The sequence below is a fragment of the Astatotilapia calliptera genome, chromosome 16 (genome assembly GCF_964374335.1).
Source record: "Astatotilapia calliptera chromosome 16, fAstCal68.1, whole genome shotgun sequence".
Classification (NCBI taxonomy): domain Eukaryota; kingdom Metazoa; phylum Chordata; class Actinopteri; order Cichliformes; family Cichlidae; genus Astatotilapia; species Astatotilapia calliptera.
The window spans coordinates 20,357,575-20,382,589 of NC_137437.1; the positions used below are offsets into that span (position 1 = coordinate 20,357,575).

A 25,015-nucleotide genomic window follows, 5' to 3' on the forward strand; every position below is an offset into this window, starting at 1 on the left:
TCATTAGAAAAAGAAAAATCAAATCAGACAATACAGTCAAGCCTCTGAGAAGGAAAAAATCTGCTTTTAGTAGCCACTTTTCTTCAGCACTGTAGTGCTGATCTTATAGGAGCTCATCGACCTGCATCAATATTATCGACAGCTAAATTTGGAGGTGCAGGTCAGCTCGCCAGCTTACAGTGTCAACTTTCATTTCCAGGGGCTGCAGGTTCTATTTTGAGCGCAGCGAGTGATCTGCTTAAAGTGCAGTCGACTGGTTGCATTTGAGGACTTAGCTTAGCCCATTTTCCTTCAATGAATGAGCTTTTCTTATAGCTGTAGTGGAATTCAGTGGACTCTTCTAGTGTGAGAAATGGCTCCAAAAAAGGTGGGTTTTATTAAGGAACAGATTTGTTTAAAAAAAGGAAAAAACTATAGCATACCCTGTAGATTATGCAATGACAAGTGCTTTTCTGACTGCGTGCATTTCCACATTGTCTTGATTAGGGCAAAGGAGCTGATGCACTAAAGCCACCACCATTGATTGGAAGGTTTGGCACCTCGCTGAAAATAGGGATTGTTGGCCTGCCCAATGTTGGGTGAGTAAAACCTTATTTATACAGACAGGATGGGCTTCTCACTACATTTCATGTGCCCCATGTCTACTGTTGAACTGCACCAACTTGCTGTATGTAAGACAAGATGTAAGCTGCTGCATGACAAGTGCAGACAACTTCTACCTTTATTTCATTGTTCCATGAGAGTTTCTCCATGTTACACCTTTTGCATGCCTTGCTACATGGTGATAAAAATAAATAAATAAATAAATGAATAAATGGCACGATTTAAAATCTGCGTGCCAGAAAGAGCTGCTCCTTGGATAACTGTGGGAAACGTTTCTGTGTTCCTGAATAACCACAACAATGTTTGAAAAGCTCTTAAATTCCTGGAGCCACATGTGTCCCTACTAGCAGGGATCAAACTCCGCAAGAGGTTTTCAAACCAGGTCTTCCCTTGCATGCATCTTAACCCTCTCTCTCAGCTACCCATCCTTTCACAAAGGCTTCAGATGTTACCGTTGTTTCCTTTTTTGAATGTTACAGCAGAAAAGTGTTATAAGGGTAGACCTGGGGCGTCAAGCATCTGCAGCTCATAAAAACCCACGGTGATAAAAAAAAAAAAAAAAAGGTTAAAGTTTGCATGCCTTTTGTTTCCTCAATGTCTGGATTTATGAATGCTGAATATTACTATTAAATCAGTGGAAAAAGTAGAAAAAATAAAAGAGCAACACCTTACATGTGGGAGCGTGCTGCATTTGAACTGAATGACAGCATGCAAAAAAAAAAACAAACCCTGCATTCCTCTTACTGTCTACTATTGTTTCTGTCCTTTTACTGAATGAGGGAGTGGGGTTCTTGATTGGTTTTGAAAGCTCACTTATCGCTCTGCAAAGCCCATTGCTGGTCAAAGCTCAGTGTACGTCTCAGGCAGTCTGTGAGTCAAAAGGCTGACATCACGTTTCCATGTCACACCTGGTCAGACAAATCTTTTTTGTCAGCATCTACTACATCTAAGACCTTCAGCAACATCCGTGACATAGTGTAATAACAGTGCAGACCCCACCATGACTTCCCTGTAGGCCCCTTTGAGTTACAGAAAGGGCTACGGTGATACATCATGTTCCTTTTCAGCTGTCATGTTCTCATCACTTTGCCCCTCTGTGAAACTTTTTTTTTTCAGTAATTTTCAACAGAACAGTTGTTTTTTTGAGCAGTTTGGAAAGTTTTGGAAAACCAATGGCTTTTGGAAGGACATTGGAAACATTGTCCATGCTCTGTATTGTAATTAGTCAAATGAAAGTAAGCCTTACTGTTTTAGTTAAACTGTGGACAAGCTGGATTTCTTCTTCTGTTCTTTTCTTCTTCTTCTTTTTTAGCAGACACTTATTACTAGAGGGAGGAGATATTTATACAGAGCCTGTTTTCTGCAGCCATTTGTTCACATGTGGTGTGTATTGGTAGCTGTTTTGAAGATTATTGCACACCATCTCATCATCTCTCTAGTGCCCAATGTTTTCGTTTCTTACCCCAGCAAAACCACAATGTCTTCCTGGGTTAAGAAGTAGAACTCACTGAGGTTGCGGCCTGCCATACCACGTTTATGTCAAAGTACAACTTGTCAACCCTCCTATGGTTTCTTCCTGAATGAACTATGTTCAGATGCCAGCCAGCTGTTAGTTGGGCGTAACTGACCACTCTTCACACATGGGAAACTCGAGAGTGTGATTCAGCCAGCCTTTCAGCTATTCCTACACTTAGACCACAGCACATGCTCACTGTGTTTACTGCCATTCTCCTGCTCATAGGCTGGAAAAAAGTTTATTCTTGTCTGTTAAGGCTTAGAGAAACACACTATATGGTCTGCATAAAATCTCTTTCACTTCTCTTATGCTACCAATACACAGTATCTACCTTTTGCCTTATTCCGCAGCTCCATTTGACTTAGAAGGCAATGTAAAAACAAGACAATAACTGAATAATAACCTCAGATTGGTATGCCTTATATAAGCTATGCATTTTCAGCTGTTTTTATATAGTGAGTGGAGAAATTTGTCCAACTGTGTCATTATGACAATGAATAAGACCGTTTGCATGATGCTAGCCAAGATTATCAAGATTAAAAAGGCATTCAGACAGAAGAACTGACCAGTAGACTATCATGAGAGTCTTAACTTCTGATATGACTTGTTAAAACAAGCATCCATTGCTCAAAGCATGTATATCCTGCAGAGATATAAATCCTTGATATACACCAAGTTACATGTTTGCACCAATCAAGGTGGAACCTCCCCGCAAAAGAAAAAAAAGTTAGTATGTCACCATGTGCATGTGCTTTTGTCTCCCCTTCTGGCAGTGAAGAAATTACAGAAACACTTCCATCAGAAACTTTTCCTGGATACTTGCTAGATTCCCCCCCCACAGTCCTAGTTAGTGTAGCCTACCTTATCTCCATTGTTCCATTTCCACCACTTGTTGATTGGCTCAAACTGCACGTAGAAACTAAAGCTGCAATCAGCACCAGCGATGTCTAGGAAACAGTTTATTTAAAGGAAAGCAGAAGTGTATGAAATGTCTTTTTATGTTATATAAACACTGAACCTATGGCGCCTGATGCACCGCCTTTTGACACTTCTGACACCACCTGCCAAGCGAGAGAAAACATACCTCAAAGCCCATCGCACTACAGTTGGCATCACTTCAAGGAAACATAGCATTCAACCTGGAAAATGAGCTCCAGGTTTAAAACTCTAATATACTGTGAATTACCAGGATCCTTACCTTGCACTGATGGGCTTCACCAGCATTGTTGGACTAAAATCGAACTTGAATGAAAATGAAATTTAGATGTGAAAGTTACAAACTGTAGCTTTGACTTTCTATTTACCAGATGATAAACATCCCTTAATATCCCTGTTCAAGTTCACATTTGGGCATTTTTTAATTTGAACACCAGTGACACATGCTATCTTTATTAAAAGATGTCTCATAATAACAATCCAGTGAGCAGCGAGAATCCTAGCCTATGCTAGCTAGTCATGAGATGTTTACCTTTAGCTCCGTAGCGGAGCTCTTTAACACATTTGTTTGAGTTACTGCACTTTAAATGTAAGTGTTAGTCTTTCACTAAAAAGATTGATTGATTTCATAGCTACAAATCTTGACTTCCTAGTTTCCATAACCCACCAGCTGAAAAAACACCCAAACTCTGGCTGCAAACTACTAATCTTCTTTTTGTTTTTTCTTTTACTTACTGTCACATCACCCTCAGATTTGCACTGCAGCAAGTGTGTGCATTGCTGTGCTGTTCTCTATATTAAGCATTAAAGTCTACACCTGAGAGATGTTTTAGTGTTACTTTTCTTTTTTACCCAAGGTGACCCGGGAAAAGCTTCAAGTATGTTAGAAAATCAATCTAGCTTTATATAAGGAATTAATACATGCACTTTGGCAGTCTCAAGCAATTTCATGCCTATAGGACTTAACAAACAATAATTTCAATGTGAAGCACTGAGTGAGGGGATAAAGATGGAAAGTCCTGGATTATAGGTAACTGCCATGCCATCATTACTCTTAGACACTCACCATTGTCTGTAGATTTTGAAGTACACTCGAGCTGCTTGTGCCATAGAAAATAAATCTCTCTGTGATCACAACATGAGGCTACATTTTGTGAGTCCTGTTCAACAGCCAGTCGAATCCATTTACAGCAGATCTATTATGGGATTATCTAACCTTGTAATTGACGCAGGATTTTATATTCAAGAGCTCAAATATTCAGCCTGTTAGCGCAACCTTTTCTGCCTCGTGTGCAGATTAAAAAACAACAACTTCATTTTGCATAAATAACTGACATGTTTTAGGATCATGCTATTGAACCGCCAGACCCTACACAGCAGCACTTTTAGATGCCTTGACCTCACTGCTGTTTTTATTTTCAGTAAGTCAACCTTTTTCAACGTGCTGACAAAGAGTCAGGCTGCGGCTGAAAATTTCCCCTTCTGCACCATTGACCCAAATGAAAGCAGAGTGCCCATTCCAGATGAACGCTATGATTTCCTCTGCCAATTCCATAAACCTGCCAGGTATGAGGTCTCATCGTTCCCGTATTATTCACACTTCAGATCTGTAGTCTCTGACAGTCCCCTTGCTATAGGTATGAGAAAACGTATACCAATGTTGTTGACATGTAGCTGTGAGCTTTTAGATTGCTTCTCTGCTTCTTTCAAAGAAGAGCCAAAGCATCTTTCATCACCTGGTTATCATACATACTCATGGAAACTGCTTAAGCAGGTTCAATTCAGATTTCCTGCGCTATGTTGTATATTAGATATACCGTAGCCATATGCATAGATGACACTTTTTATTACTAATTATCAGAGGTGTGGACTCGAGTCACATGACTTGGACTCGAGTCAGACTCGAGTCATTAATTTTATGACTTTAGACTTGACTTGAAAAAATGTTCTAAGACTTGTGACTTGACTTGGACTTTTACACCAATGACTTGGGACTTGAATTGGACTTGAACCTGTTTACTTGAAAAGACTTGATATTTTACCCCAAATATAAAATTTAACACGCATATTATATAGAGATTGAAAATGTGACGTCATTCACGGGTAGAACCGCAAAGGATTCTGGGAACTCGTGGCAAGAGGTACTAGCGCACACAGACTTTCAATTGAAATCAGTTATACAGCGATAAAAAGAAACACAAAAATGTCAAGAAGCTGTTGTATTATTAACTGCAATAGCCGGTCGCATGACAGCCACGGGAAGCCGACGGGTAAAGAGATCGGTTGTTATCGGATTACGTCGTTGAAGAGAAATTGTTCGAGCCATGTTTCCGAAGTAACAAAGACGCGACGGATGGCCTGGATCGCAGCCATTCAAAGACCAAATATAACGTCCCAGAACACTCCAGCTCACAGGTTAGTCTGCTCCAAGCATTTACACAAAGGTCAGTGTTTTTTAGTAGTTAATACGTCATTTTCATAACATAATTGGTGATATAGGTTACAAGCAAGTCTGGCGCTGAACAGAAATTGTCGCGCTATGCTCCTTTATTTATTGTGCATAAATAGTGAATTGTCCTGACAATATTGCGTTTCGCTTCTGTTATTATGGTACATTGACAAAAACATACTTTTATTCACAGGATAAAACGGGTTTTTTTGTATCACTAATTGCCCAGTACGATTACAGCATACAATATTATTGTCACTGCTACATTTCTGTGATGCTACCAGAAATTATTTCCACTACTAATTAATTATCGTTGAGCTCAAAGGTCCTATTAATAAACGGTTAAGGAATGTGTATTTATGACGACAATTTGTGAGACTGGTAAACTTATGATACGTACGATGGTCTTTCGTTCTACACGGTGCATTTCAAGGTCCTGTACCCATCCGTCGGTAAACTGTACCTGGGCTTGTTGCAGTGACCGGAAGTTACTAAACTTCATGAGTGTATGCACTCACTCCAAGAACCGTATGATTATAAATATGCATATAAATATGCTACGATGAGATAGCTGACTTCATCTAACTAGCAAATGTTGTCCAGGCTACGTTGGTGATGCAGTTTTTTTTAATGTGTATGATATTTTTGTCATGCGATTTTAAAGCCGGTCCTACAAGCGCATCCAAGAATAACATGCAGCTTATCTCAGAACTGTCCGTGAAAATTATTCTTGGAGCTAGGTTTAATTGAGCTGCATTTTAAAGAGGTGCAATTTCACAATTTGTGTATATTTTCTAAGTTCACTATTTTGTCATGTGTTGAGAAAAACACAGATTTAAAAATTACATGGTCTAATATTTACATTTAGCATATAACTGCAACATGCTTTTTTTTCGTTTTTTTGAATGACTCGAAAGGACTTGAAATTCAAAGTTTCAGACTTGTGACTTGACTCGGACTTTTACACCAGTGACTTGAGACTCGACTCTGACTTGCCTGACATTACTTGAGACTTGACTTGAGACTTGAGGATAAAGACTTGAGACTTACTTGAGACTTGCAAAACAATGACTTGGTCCCACCTCTGCTAATTATCCCTCTAACCACACAATTAAACCTCCCCACCTCTCACAAGGTCACGCAAATGATATTTTGCATGTTTCTTATTTAAAGAATATAATTTAAAAACAACCATAAGCATTTTGAATTGATTCTGAAAATTATTACCTGTGCATCTAAAAGCCTCATATATGTTATTCTTAAGTGCCATAGACCTGCAGTGTTGTTCAGATTATAACAAACGCATCAGTGAGCCATTCTGCTGTCATAACCTTCCAATCAACCAAATACCATTTATTAATTATGTCTTATATTTGGTCTTGTCTTAGTACTACTTTAAGTGTCTATTGGCAGTGAACATTGGACTACAATACCTTTAATAAGCTGTCATTAATACGCGTGTGTGATCCTTAAAATGAATCTGTTGTCACTTTTATATTAATGTCATTTACAGTACTGTGCAAAGGTCTTGGGCCACCCCTCATTACTTTATCTTTTGTTATAAAAATGAGAAATAGGTGCAAATGCAGCATATAAGATTAAAAAAAGAGTTTATATTACTCTAATGAGCTTGAAAGTCAATATTTGGTATGGCCAGCTTTATTCTTCTACACAGCTTTCTTGTAATTTCTTTAAGTACTGTTCCAGGCTTCTTGAAGGACATTCAAATCTCCTCTTTGGATGTTGGCTGTGTTTTGTTGTGTTTTCACACACTGCTTCAATAATGTTGAGGTCCATGGTCTGTGGAGGCCAATCTATGACAGTGTGTTTTTCTATCATGGCAGAGCCTCCACTGTGTTTGGTACTGCTGGATATGTACCTCAACAATTTCTCCCTTTCTTTTAAGTGGCTTCTTGATAGCCTTCCCTCTGAAGCCATTTCTGATGAGGCTTCTTTGGACAGTAGATAGATTAACTAAAGGGTATAGGGTAAATATGGTATAGGTTAACTATATTTCCCCACTAATATCTCTTTACCCACCACCTTATTAGTACAGAAAATAATATTTTATGCATGAAAAACTCTGTTCTCCTTGGAATCATTTTTAGAAATTGGAAGAAATTGGAAGTTTTCGATTAACAAAATGCCTAAAGATTCCATTTAAAACTGGTTATTTGCTAAGTTGTCTGTTATGAATGAGCACAACACTGCTTCCTCCCTTGAGTCAGATGTTTTTTTATGTTTGAATGAATAATAGTGTCAGGTGGCTTTATAAGCAAAAAAAAAAATCATTCCTCTGAAAAGGGTCAGATATATAGTCTGGACTGAAAATGAGTGAAAAGCAGCCAAAAACCTTTAGAAAGTGAAGAACTATGACTCGAGTCAACTGTAACAAAAAATAGAAGAAAGTCTGGCTCGTTTGAGGCAACACATGAAAAATCAGAGGTAGCTCAAGACTTTAGCACAGCACTGTAAAAAATTAATAAAGTAAAATCTAGAAAAATAGTTTACTCTTACTCTGAAATGTGGGTAGATCCTGCTTTTTAGTGACTTGCGACTTGAATAACATTGTCATTGTAACATTATTATAATCTGATACTTTGTCTGCCTCGTACTACACCATCAGCTTTCAAATTTCACAGCACTTTATATTATATTGTAGTAGAAAACAGCAACACATCAACCAGGACATCCCCCCCTCCTGTGATCCATTAACCTGAGTGTACTTCATATTGAATTGTATTGGACTGAAGCACAAAAATATGTTGTTTCCATTTTCATCTGAATTATCTGACTGTTTCCTTTTTTTTTCTTTATTTATTTTATTGCTTCTTTGGTTGCAGCAAAATCCCAGCTTTTCTTAATGTTGTTGACATTGCTGGTCTGGTGAAAGGTGCTCATGCTGGCCAAGGCCTGGGAAATGCCTTCCTGTCCCACATCAACGCCTGTGATGGCATCTTCCACATGACACGTGAGTATATATGTGCATATACATATAAATATATTTGGGATTTCGTCATTAGGAAATCATAAAATGCTTAATATATAATATTTCATAGTAGTGCTAAAACAGTTGCACGGGCAACATTTGATAATACCAGGACTCCAAAACCAGACATCTGAAAGCAGCAGTTTTAGTGGAGTTTTGCTAGCGGGGCATCTTGTGTGGTCGGTGCCAAGATGAACATACCAGTCAGAATTAATGAAGTCAGGCCAAACCTCACATTCCTACTGGGAGGCTCCCTCAATGAGAATCACAGTAGTGGGGAGTGCCTGGTTTCGACTTCACACAATCAGTAGCATATTCTGAGGGCTGGAAACATCACAGGACTGTTGAGAAGGAGCGCTCCTTATTATTGTAACATGATCCCTAATGCCACTTTTGATTAGGTTTGGTTACAGAAGAGGTAAGTAAGTTATTAATAAATAAAATCTATGAAATTTTGTCCTTTCTTTGTTTGTTTAAAGAAAACCCAGTAAATCTATTCTAATCTATTGTCACCTATATCTAATGTTACTAATGATGTTGTTTATTTGCTATGATTCTAAACGCTGCCTGCTGCTACTGTGAAAGTGCAAATGTAATTATCTCATCAAATTATTCCCAGTCTGGCCCTCAGCGAGACAGCCTTCAAACCACTTTCTAAGTCTTCTCCTGCCTCCAGTTCTTCTGTGTCTCTGACATGGTCTTTGTCTTAGACAATTAAAGTGTTACACGCTAGAATAATTCAAATTACAGCAACTGAAATGAATGCAGAGGCCCCATTTAAAAATAGCTGAATTTGTTTGCTGATTGTATGCTGTTATTGACTTTCCCACTGTGTGAAAGGAGCTCTGATTAAAGTCGGCTGTGACAGGCACAGCGCAGACAGACAGAAAGGGTTAAGATTAAGGCCATTTTTCTATATTGTTCCTAGTTGTCTCTGTGTATCACTGGCAAACATATTACTTCTGTTTCAGTGCAGTTTTCAAACAGCATTGCTGCATGGTGACTCTGTAGTATGTGAGACGTGGAGCTAGCAGACCACCTGCTGTAACTTAGTAATGATTTACAGAATGGATGAGACGTGTCAGGTGAGGTTAACTTTTGTCAGCTCAGTTTTTATGGACTTTTTCTGGAATCACAGGCATATAATCCTTTTGTTTTTTTTTGCTCTTACAATAAATCTGTTGGTCTGCTACTGATGAACTCACCCTTTGGTTTCCTATATATATCTATATATCTATATATATAGATATATAGATATATACTGTATATACTATATATTTTTTTGTTTTAATTTTTAGCAAATCAAAGGAAAAAGACAGAATTAATTCTGCTCCCAAGGACTCTTTTGGATATTCCTCCATGCCACTTACTGCTGTCCAAGAGACACATCACTGAACCACACCATTGTAGTCATGGACATATTACTTTATTATGCAAAAAAATCCATACTAGTCTATTTACAAACAACCTTATGCACTGATATAAAGATAATATAGATAATAGATAATCACTTTTATCATCTTAGAAAGTGGTTTGTTCCACATGCGTGTATATTCAGTTCTGTTTACACCTCTTCACAAGTTTTTGGAGTTCTTACCACAACTTGCTGATTTGGGGCTGAATTTCTTTGAACTAACTGCAGTTTGTTCAGTACAGTGAATATTAAAACATTACTAACTCCCAAAATGAAAGTATCACATGTACAAGGTATTGAAAAGAAAAGATACAGACAGCACTGAAAGAGATACTGACAGAGATGACAGTAATCAACAGATGATAATGCAATCCAATCATCTGATATCGAGGCACTGAGCACCACAAACAGAACTACAAGAAGCCTGAGGGTTCAGCTGCAGTCAGTGCTCTGCAGTGCCAACTGAGGCAAAGTGTAGATGAAGCAGTGGATGTTTTGGAGCCAATGCTGCAGGAGCTAAAAGATGGGGAAGGCTAAAATGGCCTGTGTATGTTATAGCTACTACAGTTTCCCAATATAGCCGAGGGCTAGATTGTTGAACGCTTTCCTTGGTGAAAACATAAACTGGCAGGATGCAGCTAATGTTTACGGTGCAAGCTGCTGTGTGTTCATGAGCATGCTAAGTGGCCACAGACAAATAAGCTAAAATAGGACTGTTTCATTTTTAATAAACAATATGGCATATCCTGATAAAACTGTAGTTTTTAGCAAATGTTACACAAACAAGTTTAAATAGTGCTTTTATTGGAGATTGCTTTCATGTCTGTTCAGGAGTCATTTATTTATTCATGCAGTGTTTAGCAGAGCTAAAGTGGTGTCACTCAATGCATAGCTGTGACTCATAGGTTAAATTAGACACTCTGCTATCTACACTCACTGACCGCTTTGTTCAAATGCTCGTTAATGGCAATATCTAATCATCCAATGACATGTCAGCAGTGTAATGCATTTAGGCATGTAGACATGTTCAAGATGACCCGCTGAAGTTCAAACTGAGCATCAGAATGGGAAAGAAAGTTGATTTAAGTGAATTTGGTTGTGGCATGGTTGTTGTACATAGTGTCTGAGCATAGGGAGAAGAATCACAGCTTACAGTAATTTCTAATGTGAGCTTCAGTAGATTTTCTTAGTTTACATGCTGTGATCAGCTGACCTGCTGCTCTTTGTGGATTTACACAACTGAGTTCAACAAGATGTCAGCAGCTTCACGAGCTATCCTGGCTGATTTCCATCTCATACACAGACACTGACACTATATATTTTTTATACTATCTTTATACTAGACAGTGCGAAGTTGGTATAATGTTGGAATTCAGTGAATTAATCTAAGTAACATCATTTTAAATGCAGATTATTCTCTGCTACACTCTATGTAACCTAACTCTGACCATGAACATCACAGCCACTGTGTGCCAGTCCAACACTATACTAACACAAAGTTAGTAACATCATTTTAAATGCAGATTATTCTCTGCTAACACAAAGTTAGTATAGTGTGGTTTGTTTTGCAGAATAAAAGACATCACACACAGATCCAATATGTGATAAAATTATGAGATTACATGTAAGCTTTAAATTTGCAGTTTATTAAGCATCACTGAGCAGTCCTTACCTTTTAATCTCTTCTTCCTTTCCTGTCTTTTCTTACATCTTTCTTTATCTCTGAGTGAAGTTATCTCACATTCTTTGCTTTGGAGACCTGACAGGACATTGGGTAAAAAATAAACACAGAAGCAACATGGGATTTTTTTCTCCAATGTCCCTTGTGGGTTTCCATACTTTTCACTTCCTGTGAAATATAGCAGTTGGACCTTTAGCTATCAACACACTGTGCAACAAACTGCACACAAACAGTTTGTGTGTTTGCTGATGTTTTTTGAGCTGATAGAAACATTGAACATTTGAAATTACCTCCCACTTAAAAAAGTCACTCCCTTCATGCTTCCTCCTTCCTGTATTAGTGATTAAGCCTGGTGGTGGTTTTATAGTATATGGGATATTTGGGCTACTCAGTTTCAACTGAGCATTGCTTAAATGTCACAGCCTACCTGAGTATTCCTGTCGATTATGTCCATCTTGTTATGACCACAGAGTACCCATTCACTGATCGCTGCCTCCAGCAGGATAGCGTGCCATGTCACAAAGCTCAGATCATTTCAAACTGGTTTCTTGAACATGAAAAGAAATTCACTGCAGTCAGATGACCTCCACAGACACCAGATCTCAATCCAATAAAGACCCTTTTAAGCACTTTGAGGTCAGGGAGAGTAGAAAAGCGCTATATAGGAATGAGTCCATTTACCTTTGGGATGTGATAGAACAGGAGCCTCTCATTACGTATGTGCAACCAACAAATCTGCAAAACTGTGTGATGCTGTCATGACAACATGGACTAAAATCTGTTTCCAGGACCTTAATATATATATATATATATATATATATATATATATATGACCTGGATGAGTGTGAACCTACACAAAGATATATCACTTTAAAAACAACAACAATAAAAACATATATTTTGCATCTTATTTTAAACAGCATGACCAGATTGTTGTCATTTTTGTGAGCTGTATATTAGTAATACTTTCATGGGTTATATGTGGTTAAAACGACCCAAAGTTGGGCCAAATGTAAAAACTAGATCCACACGCAAAACCAACTCTTTTGTTTCTAGTCGCACAAAGAAGACAAACATTCCTGACAATCGGAAATAGAAATCGAAAGCTTCTCTGTGTGTGTCTGTGTGTGTGTGTCTTCAACTATCTGTTCTGGCATACCATTGTTTCCCACTCTTGTGAAGTCCCTGGAAACAATGTGGTTTGTTTCACAAGTTAACCATTAAACATACCCGGTTTTGTTTTGTAATTATATCTATCTGGTGTTAAGCAGACTGCAATGCTGAAGCCACTGCTTTTATATAGCTTGATTATATGGTTGTGGGGAATCGCACTTTTTTGTGCCTGGAGTGGTATGTTTTGGGGGTTTTTGGAATTAGCACAAGAGTTTATATAGACACTATAGAGAGAGATTAATCAAGAAAAAAGGTCAGTGCAGTTTAATGATCGGCCTGAACCTAATGAAACTTTAAATATCAGAACAATTTTCTGTCTGGTCTTATTTTGCCGTATTTCCTTGTCTGTTAAGGGCTATAACTGTAACTTTTTCCAGGCTGTAGTAAAAACATATTTTCCTTTGATTTTGGGTCCGCACATTATGAATATTTTTCTTCCCCTAATACCTTTGAAAAGGCTGTTTAAACGGAGGATTTGCTTTCAACAATGCCTTCCAAAATCTATTAGAGCACACGGTGACATCCTGAAAGCCGATTCTGCTGAATGCACGCCGTTTCCTGGTCTCCCAACAAAATACTTTGCAGTCTAGCTGTTCCCAGCCCTTTTGCACTGACTGGAAAGTGTTTGGATCGTTACTGTCTGTGACAAGACACAGACATGTTCTACTTCATCTACTCCTCTGTTCCCCGCTATAACTCTGCCAGCCCACCTGGCCTTATTCCCAGATGTTTGGTTTCCAGCAATTAGATGTTTGAATGCTCACACAGTGCCCCACATCACTGCAGGAAACCTCTAGTTCACTTCTAATGAAGACTTATTTATGGTTGCACGGCACTCGGGAAGAATCTAGCCTAAAGATACCGGGTGCATTTAATCTTCAGGGACTTTCTTTGGTTGTGAGCAGCAGACTGGAAAGTAGCTGTTATTTTTGGCAACTTTTCTTTTACTGTGATAGCGATGCTTTCAGCACCTGAATTCCTGGTTAAGTTGAGGTTTTCCTACTGCCTGAAGGTTCAGTTTAAACATTTAGAAAAATAAAGTCGATCAATCAAATGAGATCTTAGTTATGATAGCAGTGTAGATGTTACATAGCTGTGGCCTTTGTGGAGCTGATGTTGTCTATTAATTTGTAAGTTATCGTTTGATGCCATGCTAGTAGTAATTAGTTAGCATCTGCAGAGTGTTGTTGGCAAATCAAAACATACAATAACATCAGCGTGTATATTGGGAAGTTGTGAAGAACAATTTTAGCAGTTCTATTCATAGCTGTTTTTTTTTGTGGTGTTACAAAAGTAAAAATGTATTCATTAAAAAATAAACATGAATGTTTTGAAAAAAATCTTCAAAGTATTGAAGAAAACTGGATAGCTCACAAAACATATGATAAAGAAAAGCTTTTTTTTTCTATGAGCTTCCACAGGCATTTGGGTTTTTGACCTTAAAACATGAACATGAACATTGTACATATATTGTACATATATTGTACATATATTTATTAGTTTCAGGTTGGCCATTCTTGTATTTTGCTCGTTTGTGTTGTTGTGTTTGCACATCTCTGTTGCTTGTGGGGCTCGCACACAAGAATTTCACTCGCATGTGCTGTGCCAGTGTGCCTGCACATGTGATGTGACAATAAAAAGTGATTTGATTTGATTTGATTTGATACTGCACTTCTCCAGTTAAGACTGCCAGCCATTTATAAGTCAGCACATATAAATGGGATAAAAAATATCATATGACACTTCTTGACTTTCCAGATGCTACTGGAAAAAGGAAATTCTAAGGTTTGTGATGGTTAGAAAAATCTCGTTTACTGTTCAATTTCCTCCTTAACATTTGCTAAGGAGGAAATTGAACAGTAAGAAATGTTAAAGAGGAAAACTGACATTACAGACCAGTGTGCATCATGTAATGAATGAAGAAATTGCAGTTTGGCCATTACGCTAAAGGAACAGCGCTTCCTGGCTCTGATATATCCTCTTCTGGTTGTTTTTCAAGCTCAAAGTTAGAACCAAAGTTAAGACTCCCCGGCCAAGAAATAATCCAGCACTAATATCCCAGAATTTCATGTTTTTGATTGGATTAAAAACACAAGATACCATGTTTTCATTCGTAGGATTTAGTTGAGCAGGTAAAGTAGATTTTGGTTCCGTTTGGCAGAGCCAGGAAATGGCTTTTCCTTGCTAACAGTCTGTATGCTATGCTGCTTTATATTTACACAGTTGGTGCTGTTTGAGACATGTACAGATCTTTGCATCTACTGCAACCTTTACTAGAAAAAAGTTGATAAAGTCTGTACACATTGCAAACTAGATGCACAGTTAATGCACTGCGAATCAGAGCTTAGTTAGAGACCAATAACCAATGAACTTCTTTAATTCTGAGGATAAGTCATGTACTTAGTTTGAAGTCTTAGACACCTGGAAAACATAATTTATACTGCTGTTGTATAATCTGCAACTCACCGAGTGCAATATTACAAAGGCACTGGGTGGACTCCAAACTAGCTTGCATGAATGTAATAATTTTGTTAAGTCTATTAAAAATGTAATATTCATGATGTAAGACCAAATTCCTTAATTTCTTTTGTTTTTTAGACTTTGAAGGTGCAGGTCAAATCATCGTTTATTGGGCTATAATGTAAGGTGTAAGTATATTCATATATAGCTGATAATGTAAGTTTGAATTTTAAGCAGGAGCAGGTTGGATTATTCCAACCTATTGTAAGTGAAGGTAAAAGGTAAAGACAAATGAAGGGCAAGTTAGTTAAAAGAATCAGGAATTCATCAAAAACTTTGGGAGAGCTTTTATCTATTTCAGTTGTGGGTGGTGGAAGTTCTGGGATTCAAATCAAAATACCTTAAAAGTGACAAGATCTACAAAAAGTTGATGATTTAAAGACATTCTTTGCCTTCACTGACTTCCACATGAGTCACCCTTATCTGATGAATTCATGAAGGCAGGCGATGGCAGGTTAGTGAGATGTTTGTGTTTGTTTATTGCATCGTTCAGACGTCATCCCACACTTTGCTTAATGCTCGCAGTGAAAAAATCAAACCGATTGTTTAGCTACAGGCACTACAAGCAAACTGGATCAGCTATTCAGACAGAGATGATTTATGGCTGACTTGCCTCCCCACAGACGCCAGTAATGGCTGTTCTCCAAGAATTCAGCCCTATCACTCACCAGCTCACAAATTCTTAAACTTGACTAACGTCCAATAGACGTCACCTGGCCCAGCGTGCTCACCGTGTATGATGCTGTCAGCCGCTCAGTTGCAAAATCTTCTGTTGAACTAAATTAACTTTCAAAAGCTTTGGTTGTTTTTCTAAAAGCAATTTTAATTTTGTTAGCAGCCTTTTGTTAATAAAATAATGAAAAACACAGTGAAAACATGTACACATCGTGCAACATTACAGCACAAATACATAAACAAGTGTCCTGATTAATGTGTTACATGTGGTCTCTTGTCCAAAAAATAACTAAAAGTACACAAACTAGGGTATGTAATTGAGTTTATTTAGCTAATAGTAAACATATGCAGTAAAACTATTTTGTTTTTAGAGTAATATCTTTTATTTTCTTTCATGTCAAGGTGTATTTTCCCCCCCTTATCAGAACAAGTAAAGCAACAATATGTGAGTCAGCTTTAATATTGAAAGCATTTGTGAATTAATACTTCCAGACTTGCCTTTCCCATGGAAAATAAAAAAATAACCATATAAATTCATTATGAAACATCGAGTCCTGATTAACAATTAAACAGCAGGGGGATGTAGCTTTTAGCAAACATTACAAAAACATAAGCATACGGCATTTTGGTGGGAATTTTTTTAAATTTATAGCAGTAGCATCATGAACATTTGGAACTCTGTTAACAGTGTGTGGGCCAACGTAGGCAAATGCAGAGGAAGTAATAAAAAGATACAAAGATAAACATTAAAAGAAAATACATATTTTTGTCTTTTTTAGTGATTTTCCCCCTTTTTCCTATAAGCTATGCTAAACAGTAAAATGAGCGTAATGAGTCCAGTCATGTTCTCACTAGCTTAGAAAATGTCAAATCATCAATGGCGCGTAATATAAACAGACTAAGAGAATCTCAGTGTGCTAACACTCAATATTGAAAAGCATTAAACTAGATAATATTCTTTATTGGAAATCATTGCAAAGGCTCGAGAATGCTTGTGAAAATTACCATAAGTGAGCATAAGCTCCAGTGCAAGTGGAATTGGCAAACTGTCCTGTTGTCTGATAAATCACTTTTATATAAAATCAATTTTATATAACATTATGAAAAACAAAAAACAGGCAAACAAAACAAAACAAATTAACAAAAAAAACATTTTAAGGACAAATCATTGTAAAACTTAGGGGACGTCTACAACGGAACCATTGTTTTGTAGCTGAAAGTTGGTTGCTGAGGAAAATTTCAACCTCCAGTTGCCTAGGCAACCTTGTATTTACAGTCTTGTCAAATGTTGATCCAGGGTATCCTTCACTATCACTGTCACTTTATTGGTTTCCCTCAGAGTTGACAGAAGTCTAACCGGGGACCTGTCCATAAGTTGCCAAAAGTCAGCGACTTTCTGTGTTCTCTGGTCACCACATCGCTGAGATTTTATTCCAGTGTGGAGGCCCCTTCACGCCTGAATTATTTTTCTACAGTAAATTTATGTAGAGCCTATGATACAGCCTGTACAAGTGGTAGAAGCCTTTAACAGCATTTATACCTTTAAGGGCCTCCTTAGATTTCTAGGGAAGTGCACAACAGCTTGAGTTTGGGAGTAATGTTACACAGAAGTATACATTCCCTGTTAGGCATTGTAGATGATAAACAAAGCAATTTAAAGCTGAAAACTACACAGTAAAAGCAAATCAGATGTAATTTTGGCACATTAAAACAAGTTGCGTATAGGATTAAAATCAAAGTCTACACAGTGTTGTATTCAGATTAAATAGTTTACAAGGAGAAAATGATCTACTTTCCTCGCCATTCTTTTGCAATGATTCACCTTGTACAGCCGCCTTGCTGGGTCCTGCCACCTGCCTTTCTTTCTATTCACTGGTAAAAAGTAATAATTGTTCATTTAAACTGGTGATAAAAAAAAAAAATTCCTGACATGTATGCGAATCTTTGCTTTTCTAAGCTGTTGTTTTAACCAATACTCAAACTTTAAAATCTCCACCATTTAGTTGCCGTGGGATCGTCCTCCTTTTGTGTGTTTTCAGGCTGTGTCGAGGTGCTGTCACAGCATTTAAATGAGCATTTTGCTTCAGCGAGAATGAAGAGTTTTTGTCAGCCTCCACTCATCATGGATGATTAGAGAAAAATGTCTACCCATCTTGACTGGAGATCGCCACAGCTCCAGATAACATGCTCGGTGATTGAAGGTCGCAATATTTTGAATTCTAATGGGCCTGCAAGATGAATTGCCTGAAATAGACTGTAGAATCTTCCTGCTTCCTCCCCATGCCCCCCTTGCCTGTCCGCTGTGAAAAGAACCACTGGGAATGGCAAGGCCCGATGATCATAGAATTATTGGATGGTGATTCTAAACCCTTCAAAAGGGAGTTGCTATGGAGATCTCGTTCCAAACTGTGAAATGATTCACCTTTGAAAGGCTGGAGGGCCTGAAAGCTGAACACATCATTGTTCAGGTGGCGGTTGGTTAGGAAATTGCTGGTGTCTGTGCAATCAGCGGCACTATAGTAGTTAGGGATCTAAAAAGGTTTGTTCTCTGAATGATGTGGGACAACAGTGGTCTGCATATGACAGTTCCTTTCAATCAAGGCACTCTCACGCTCAGCGGTTTAACAAAATGAATGAAATGACAGAGGTTAAGCTAATGATAAGTGAATTAATACCGTTGTTTCTGTCTGTAGTCAGTTCGGGAGAACAGACTACCCACAACATTCAGCTTTCAGCTGCACACGGATCAGACATGTCTGAACGACTTTTCCCTATACATATATACTTTTTCACTCTGTGATATGAAACCTGGTGGAAAGATGCACTTTTAAAACTCAGTTTACCATTAGATTTTTCAGCTGTCAGTAGATTACATAGGAACTGGAGGCACTCTGTGAGGTACAGATATTCATACTATTGAGGACTATGATCTATTTTTAGCTGGAATCATGTAGAAAACATGAGTATATCTCTGAAGGGCTACAACCCACTATTTTCAGAAATCAAACTGCTTTTTAGCAGCCAGTGTATTTGCCGTAATTGATATTGGCTGAGAAACAAGGCAGAATCTTCCACAAACTCTGTTACTGAAGCCATGTGCTACAGATATGGCTGTCAGTTTCATGAATCTTAAAAAGAATGTCAAGAAGATATCTCCTGAATGAACATAAATACCCGTATGTGTATTGCCTGTGTTTTTATGTCGGGAAGACATCCATAATGTGCTTTTCCTGACAGACTCATAAAATAGCTTTTACTGCTCTAAATACCAGGAGAATTGCGGCACTGAGTTTGCATGAACATTTTAAGAGCAGCATGAGGAATGCAAGTTCTTCAGATGTGCTCTTACCTATCTTGCATGTGAAAACATGCACAGGAAGTTAGAAGTCAATGAATACTGTAATTTGACTGAATTATGTTGACCACATATCCTCCCAGGTAGCAACATCAGAGGAAGCAGCTCAATCAGTATTGATCTTGACTTGACTCAGATGACTTTCTCGTCTGTGTACCTGGCAGATAAGTATTGTTGTTGTGTTAAACTTGGTATTTGTGAATTTTGTTGATGTGAAGTTTTGAAGGAAAAAAAAAAGGTTTCTTCTGTTATTTTGGGGGTTTTTTTTGGTTTTGTCTTCTTAAATACTTTTCATTTATAAATATCACTTTGAGTTCTATCTTCTGCAGTGCTGCTGTAATTTTACAGAGTTTAGCCTGATCCCTAATCAAGCCATTGAACACTGCACAACCTCTAGAGACTAATCCTTTTGTTCTGTCAATAAAGGAGCACCTGTTAATGGTCTTTTCATAATGTACACCATTTAAAAAGAAGCAATAAAACTGAACTGCGAGACAAACCTGACTCCTGAAAGTTGGCCTTTCCAACCTCTTCTTTCTTTTTTTGTGTGTTTTTACTGTCTTGCATGTGGTTTTGTGTGGCGCCACAGTTTCATAAGGGCTGTCTTCACTGAGCCCTGCCCCGACCCATTTTTTTAAAGGCTAATTGTGGAGATTGCCCCATCAGATTTCCCTCCTTTCTTTCACTTTGTGCATTTGTTGCCGGGCTCTAAGCCTTGAATGGGAAGGCAGTAGAGTAGATGCAAATGTTAAATTAGGCGAGATTAATTAAAGCAAATTATTTTGGAATATGCGGTAGTCAGCAGAGAGTGGCAGTTGATGACTAAATAGTGAGTGATCAGCTGCTCTCCTTCCTCGAAAGCTTGTTTGAATTTACTTTTTTATTAACATATATAACAATAGTTTAAACATTGTTAATTACTTAAGACATTAAAAAATGGGCTTACTTTAGGCATATAGGAACATACATGCATTTTAATGCTTTAATTAAAACCTACACCAGCCAAGACTGGATGTATCTTTGTAAACTTCTATGCTCTAATTAATATGTGCAAAATTAAGGAACAGTTTCCCTCTGCTACACAGTGCAAAACTGTACATCATGATTGTTTATAATGTATGTATATTCTTGCAGCTAACAAAATGATTACATTGCATTATATTTTCTGAGTTCATGCAGACACAATAGCAAATTTTCATTCAATCAGTGCTGAACAGGGAGATGGTAAATTGGAGCAGCAAAACAATAATTCCACTGATTAGCCCCTTTCTGTGTGGCGTAAGTGAACTGTTTATACTGTGGAGTACCTCTGCAAGAGGAGAGGAACCAAAACAGCCTGATTAGGCAAAGAGTAATTGAATAAGTTCATTTCACCATGAGGACAACGCACAGGATGACAGCTTGCACAAAAGTCTACAGCTTCTGTTGACTTGCATGGCTAATAAGATGTTGCTTTTTTTTTTGGTTGTCTATCATTTTCTTGTAGAGCTTGATTGCAAAAGTTTGCTTTTATGGAAAACCAAGGATTTATGGCTCCTTAACACAGTGAAAGATATAATATTCTGCGTGTACAGAGGTTTTGGTAAAAGTCAGCATAAAATGTGAAAAAGCTCATTGCTGGTATCAGAGGAACTGGTTCTTATTTGTCAAGTTTATAAAGCAGCATTGTGAGGCTGTACTCTGACATAATGTTGCTCTAAGCTAACAATCGTAACAGTTGTAATGCTAGTTTGAATGCTTTACAGGTCTGATGTTTACAGTGTAGCCGTCTAGTTGTAACAATGTAAACTGTGGGGCAGGAGAGAAGCTCAATTGCCAACTTTCATTTGCTCTCCAAAAAGGTCATTGGAGCATGCAACCTAGCATAAAACCTTCCAATACAAATACTTAATATGCATATAACTTAATTTTCCTCATCATGTTTTACTACGTTTTTCTTTTTTAATTTAAAATGCAAGAACAAGGCAGATGGAACCATGGGAAATCAGAATATTTCATCAAAAATAAAATCAGTGTAGAACATTTACTTTAAAAAAAACAAACTACTGAGCACCATTTTAGCTATTTTTCTATTATTACCTACTCGGATCCACTCGGCACAGTTCGCCAGAGTTTTCAGGTTTTCCATTAGGTAATAGTACCTGGTATCACATACTTTCTGGTACCTGCTCGACCGGGATCCCAAGTGATCCAAGCAGGTGTTAAAATGTGACATGGTCAGACTGCGTGCCACCGATTGGCTAGTCAGTAGCGTCACTCGATGACTCATGAGAGCGTCTCATTCACAAAAATCAAAACCAACATTTTTGAAACTGGGCAACAAGAGAAATGGCTACAAATAATAAAACCGTGGTCCCTGAGTCTGACAAAAGAGCAGCACCAGATATATTCTCGACCACTGTTAAAGCGTTCATGTCGCATATTAATTACATTAATATCCGAGTCGATCCGTGGCGAGTCGGTCCAAGTAGGTACTAATGAAAAAGGGGGTTTTCAAGATGACGTTTGGCCCTATTACCTATTCTGACTTATAACATAAAAAGTGGCCGCGCAAGAGTTTTAACTCTTAATTGTTTATTAAATATTAGAAAAAAAATATTTAGACTGTTGGTGCCACTCCGTGCCCTTCCTCTGGACACACCCATGCGTAGGTGGCAATAAGATATAATGCGTCTGTTTACTTGGTGTACTTAACAAAGACATCAATTTGTTTTAATTTTAAAGTTCAAACTAAACAAACTTCTCTTTAGGAGCCTCTCAAGTGATCTACATGCGTCACATATGGTGATGTTTCATTGTACAGATAGACCTGAAACTCAGGTATGCTGTTGCTCATCATAGCTATGAATCATCCATATTTCCCATATATGTGACTGTTAGAACTTGTTGAGATTTTATCTCAAAGGGCCCTTCCTGTCGACAGTTCTCCACACATTCAGGTGTCAAAATATGAATATTGATTGTTGATAAAGTTTGGTAAATATACACATTCCAAACATCACTCACCTGACAGCCACTTCCTTGTTGAATGATATGGGATTCCTATTATGCTTCAGTGAAACCTCACGAGTTGCTGTTGTTGACTGATATATGACAATGTGTGCAGCTACAGTGGGGCAAAAAAGTATTTAGTCAGCCACCGATTGTGCAAGTTCCCCCACCTAAAATGATGACAGAGGTCAGTAATTTGCACCAGAGGTACACTTCAACTGTGAGAGACAGAATGTGAAAAAAAAAATCCATGAATTCACATGGTAGGATTTGTAAAGAATTTATTCGTAAATCAGGGTGGAAAATAAGTATTTGGTCAATAACAAAAATACAACTCAATACTTTGTAACATAACCTTTGTTGGCAATAACAGAGGTCAAACGTTTACTATAGGTCTTTACCAGGTTTGCACACACAGTAGCTGGTATTTTGGCCCATTCCTCCATGCAGATCTTCTCGAGAGCAGTGATGTTTTGGGGCTGTCGCCGAGCAACACGGACTTCCAACTCCCGCCACAGATTTTCTATGGGGTTGAGGTCTGGAGACTGGCTAGGCCACTCCAGGACTTTCAAATGCTTCTTACGGAGCCACTCCTTTGTTGCCCGGGCGGTGTGTTTTGGATCATTGTCATGTTGGAAGACCCAGCCTCGTTTCATCTTCAAAGTTCTCACTGATGGAAGGAGGTTTTGGCTCAAAATCTCACGATACATGGCCCCATTCATTCTGTCCTTAACACGGATCAGTCGTCCTGTCCCCTTGGCAGAAAAACAGCCCCATAGCATGATGTTTCCACCCCCATGCTTCACAGTAGGTATGGTGTTCTTGGGATGCAACTCAGTATTCTTCGTCCTCCAAACACGACGAGTTGAGTTTATACCAAAAAGTTCTACTTTGGTTTCATCTGACCACATGACAGTCTCCCAATCCTCTGCTGTATCATCCATGTGCTCTCTGGCAAACTTCAGACGGGCCTGGACATGCACTGGCTTCAGCAGCGGAACACATCTGGCACTGCGGGATTTGATTCCCTGCCGTTGTAGTGTGTTACTGATGGTGACCTTTGTTACTTTGGTCCCAGCTCTCTGCAGGTCATTCACCAGGTCCCCCCGTGTGGTTCTGGGATCTTTGCTCACCGGTCTCATGATCATTTTGACCCCACGGGATGAGATCTTGCGTGGAGCCCCAGATCGAGGGAGATTATCAGTGGTCTTGTATGTCTTCCATTTTCTGATGATTGCTCCCACAGTTGATTTTTTCACACCAAGCTGCTTGCCTATTGTAGATTCACTCTTCCCAGTCTGGTGCAGGTCTACAATACTTTTCCTGGTGTCCTTCGAAAGCTCTTTGGTCTTGGCCATGGCGGAGTTTGGAGTCTGAATGTTTGAGGCTGTGGACAGGTGTCTTGTATACAGATGATGAGTTCAAACAGGTGCCATTCATACAGGTAACGAGTGGGGGACAGAAAAGCTTCTTACAGAAGACGTTACAGGTCTGTGAGAGCCAGAGATTTTCCTTGTTTGAGGTGACCAAATACTTATTTTCCACCCTGATTTACGAATAAATTCTTTACAAATCCTACCATGTGGATTCATGGATTTTTTTTTTTCATTCTGTCTCTCACAGTTGAAGTGTACCTCTGGTGCAAATTACTGACCTCTGTCATCATTTTAAGTGGGGGAACTTGCACAATCGGTGGCTGACTAAATACTTTTTTGCCCCACTGTATATTTCAAATCTAACTATACAATGTTTACAAAAATGTCTCATAAAGACGCTCTATCCGTTTGGGTACAATTATTCAAGTAGCCTACAATTTTGAAGCACTTTTCATGTAGGACTGGCTGTAAAAATACTGAACATATTCATATTATGTAATAACTGATAATTGATTTATTGTTGAATAAAGCAAATATGCATGGCTTGGAGTGAAAAGGAAAACAAAAGAAAGTTGTTTGTGCATGCTGTGGATATTTGACATGGTTTCCATTGTTTGTGTGTAAGAGGACAGCTATAAAGAATTCCAGTAATTAACAGTGAATGGTTGTTAAGGCCTCACACACAGGCCTAGAGAGTGGAGCCTTTGTGACTTCCTGACAATCGCCAGTTGAAAAAAAAAAATTTGCTTACTTGTTTCAAATTGTCAAGTTATTTTGTTGTTGTTTTTTATAGTGTGCTGTTTTTTGCCTGCAAGAGTAAAATTCTACTTTAAACATTCATGATAATCTAGCAAGAGCCATATAGAAATATGATATGTAGTACTTTTATATATACATGGACATTCTTTTTGGGGGGGGGGGGGGTTGTAGAATTGTGACCATTTGATGTCTTACTTTAGAACACAACACTTTTAGTTACCGGTAAGTAAAATATTAACTTCAGAAGTTTTGTTTGGAACCAGAGGTGGGACCAAGTTATTGTTTTGCAAGTCTCAAGTAAGTCTCAAGTCTTTATCCTCAAGTCTCAAGTCAAGTCTCAAGTAATGTCAGGCAAGTCAGAGTCGAGTCTCAAGTCACTGGTGTAAAAGTCCGAGTCAAGTCACAAGTCTGAAACTTTGAATTTCAAGTCCTTTCGAGTCTTTAAAAAAAAAAAACGAAAAAAAGCATGTTGCAGTTATGCTAAATGTAAATATTAGACCATGTAATTTTAAAATCTGTGTTTTTCTCAACACATGACAAAATAGTGAACTTAGAAAATATACACAAATTGTGAAATT

The 25,015-nt window shown here is 38.2% G+C and overlaps 1 protein-coding gene across 2 annotated transcripts in view; it reads left to right on the top strand.

The window, feature by feature from the left end:
* LOC113007925 (obg-like ATPase 1) overlaps window positions 1-25,015 on the top strand; it is a 51,885-nt gene that overhangs the window by 3,067 nt on the left and 23,803 nt on the right. Inside the window, exons 1-4 of one of the 2 annotated variants that reach the window (XM_026144988.2) lie at window positions 200-367; window positions 487-578; window positions 4,478-4,621; window positions 8,348-8,475. In XM_026144988.2, the coding sequence (XP_026000773.2) occupies window positions 353-367; window positions 487-578; window positions 4,478-4,621; window positions 8,348-8,475 (379 nt within the window). In that variant the 5' untranslated portion in view covers window positions 200-352. Of the gene's footprint in view, window positions 1-199; window positions 368-486; window positions 579-4,477; window positions 4,622-8,347; window positions 8,476-25,015 lie in introns of those variants that run through there. The other variant, XM_080290408.1, reaches the window with a different exon arrangement.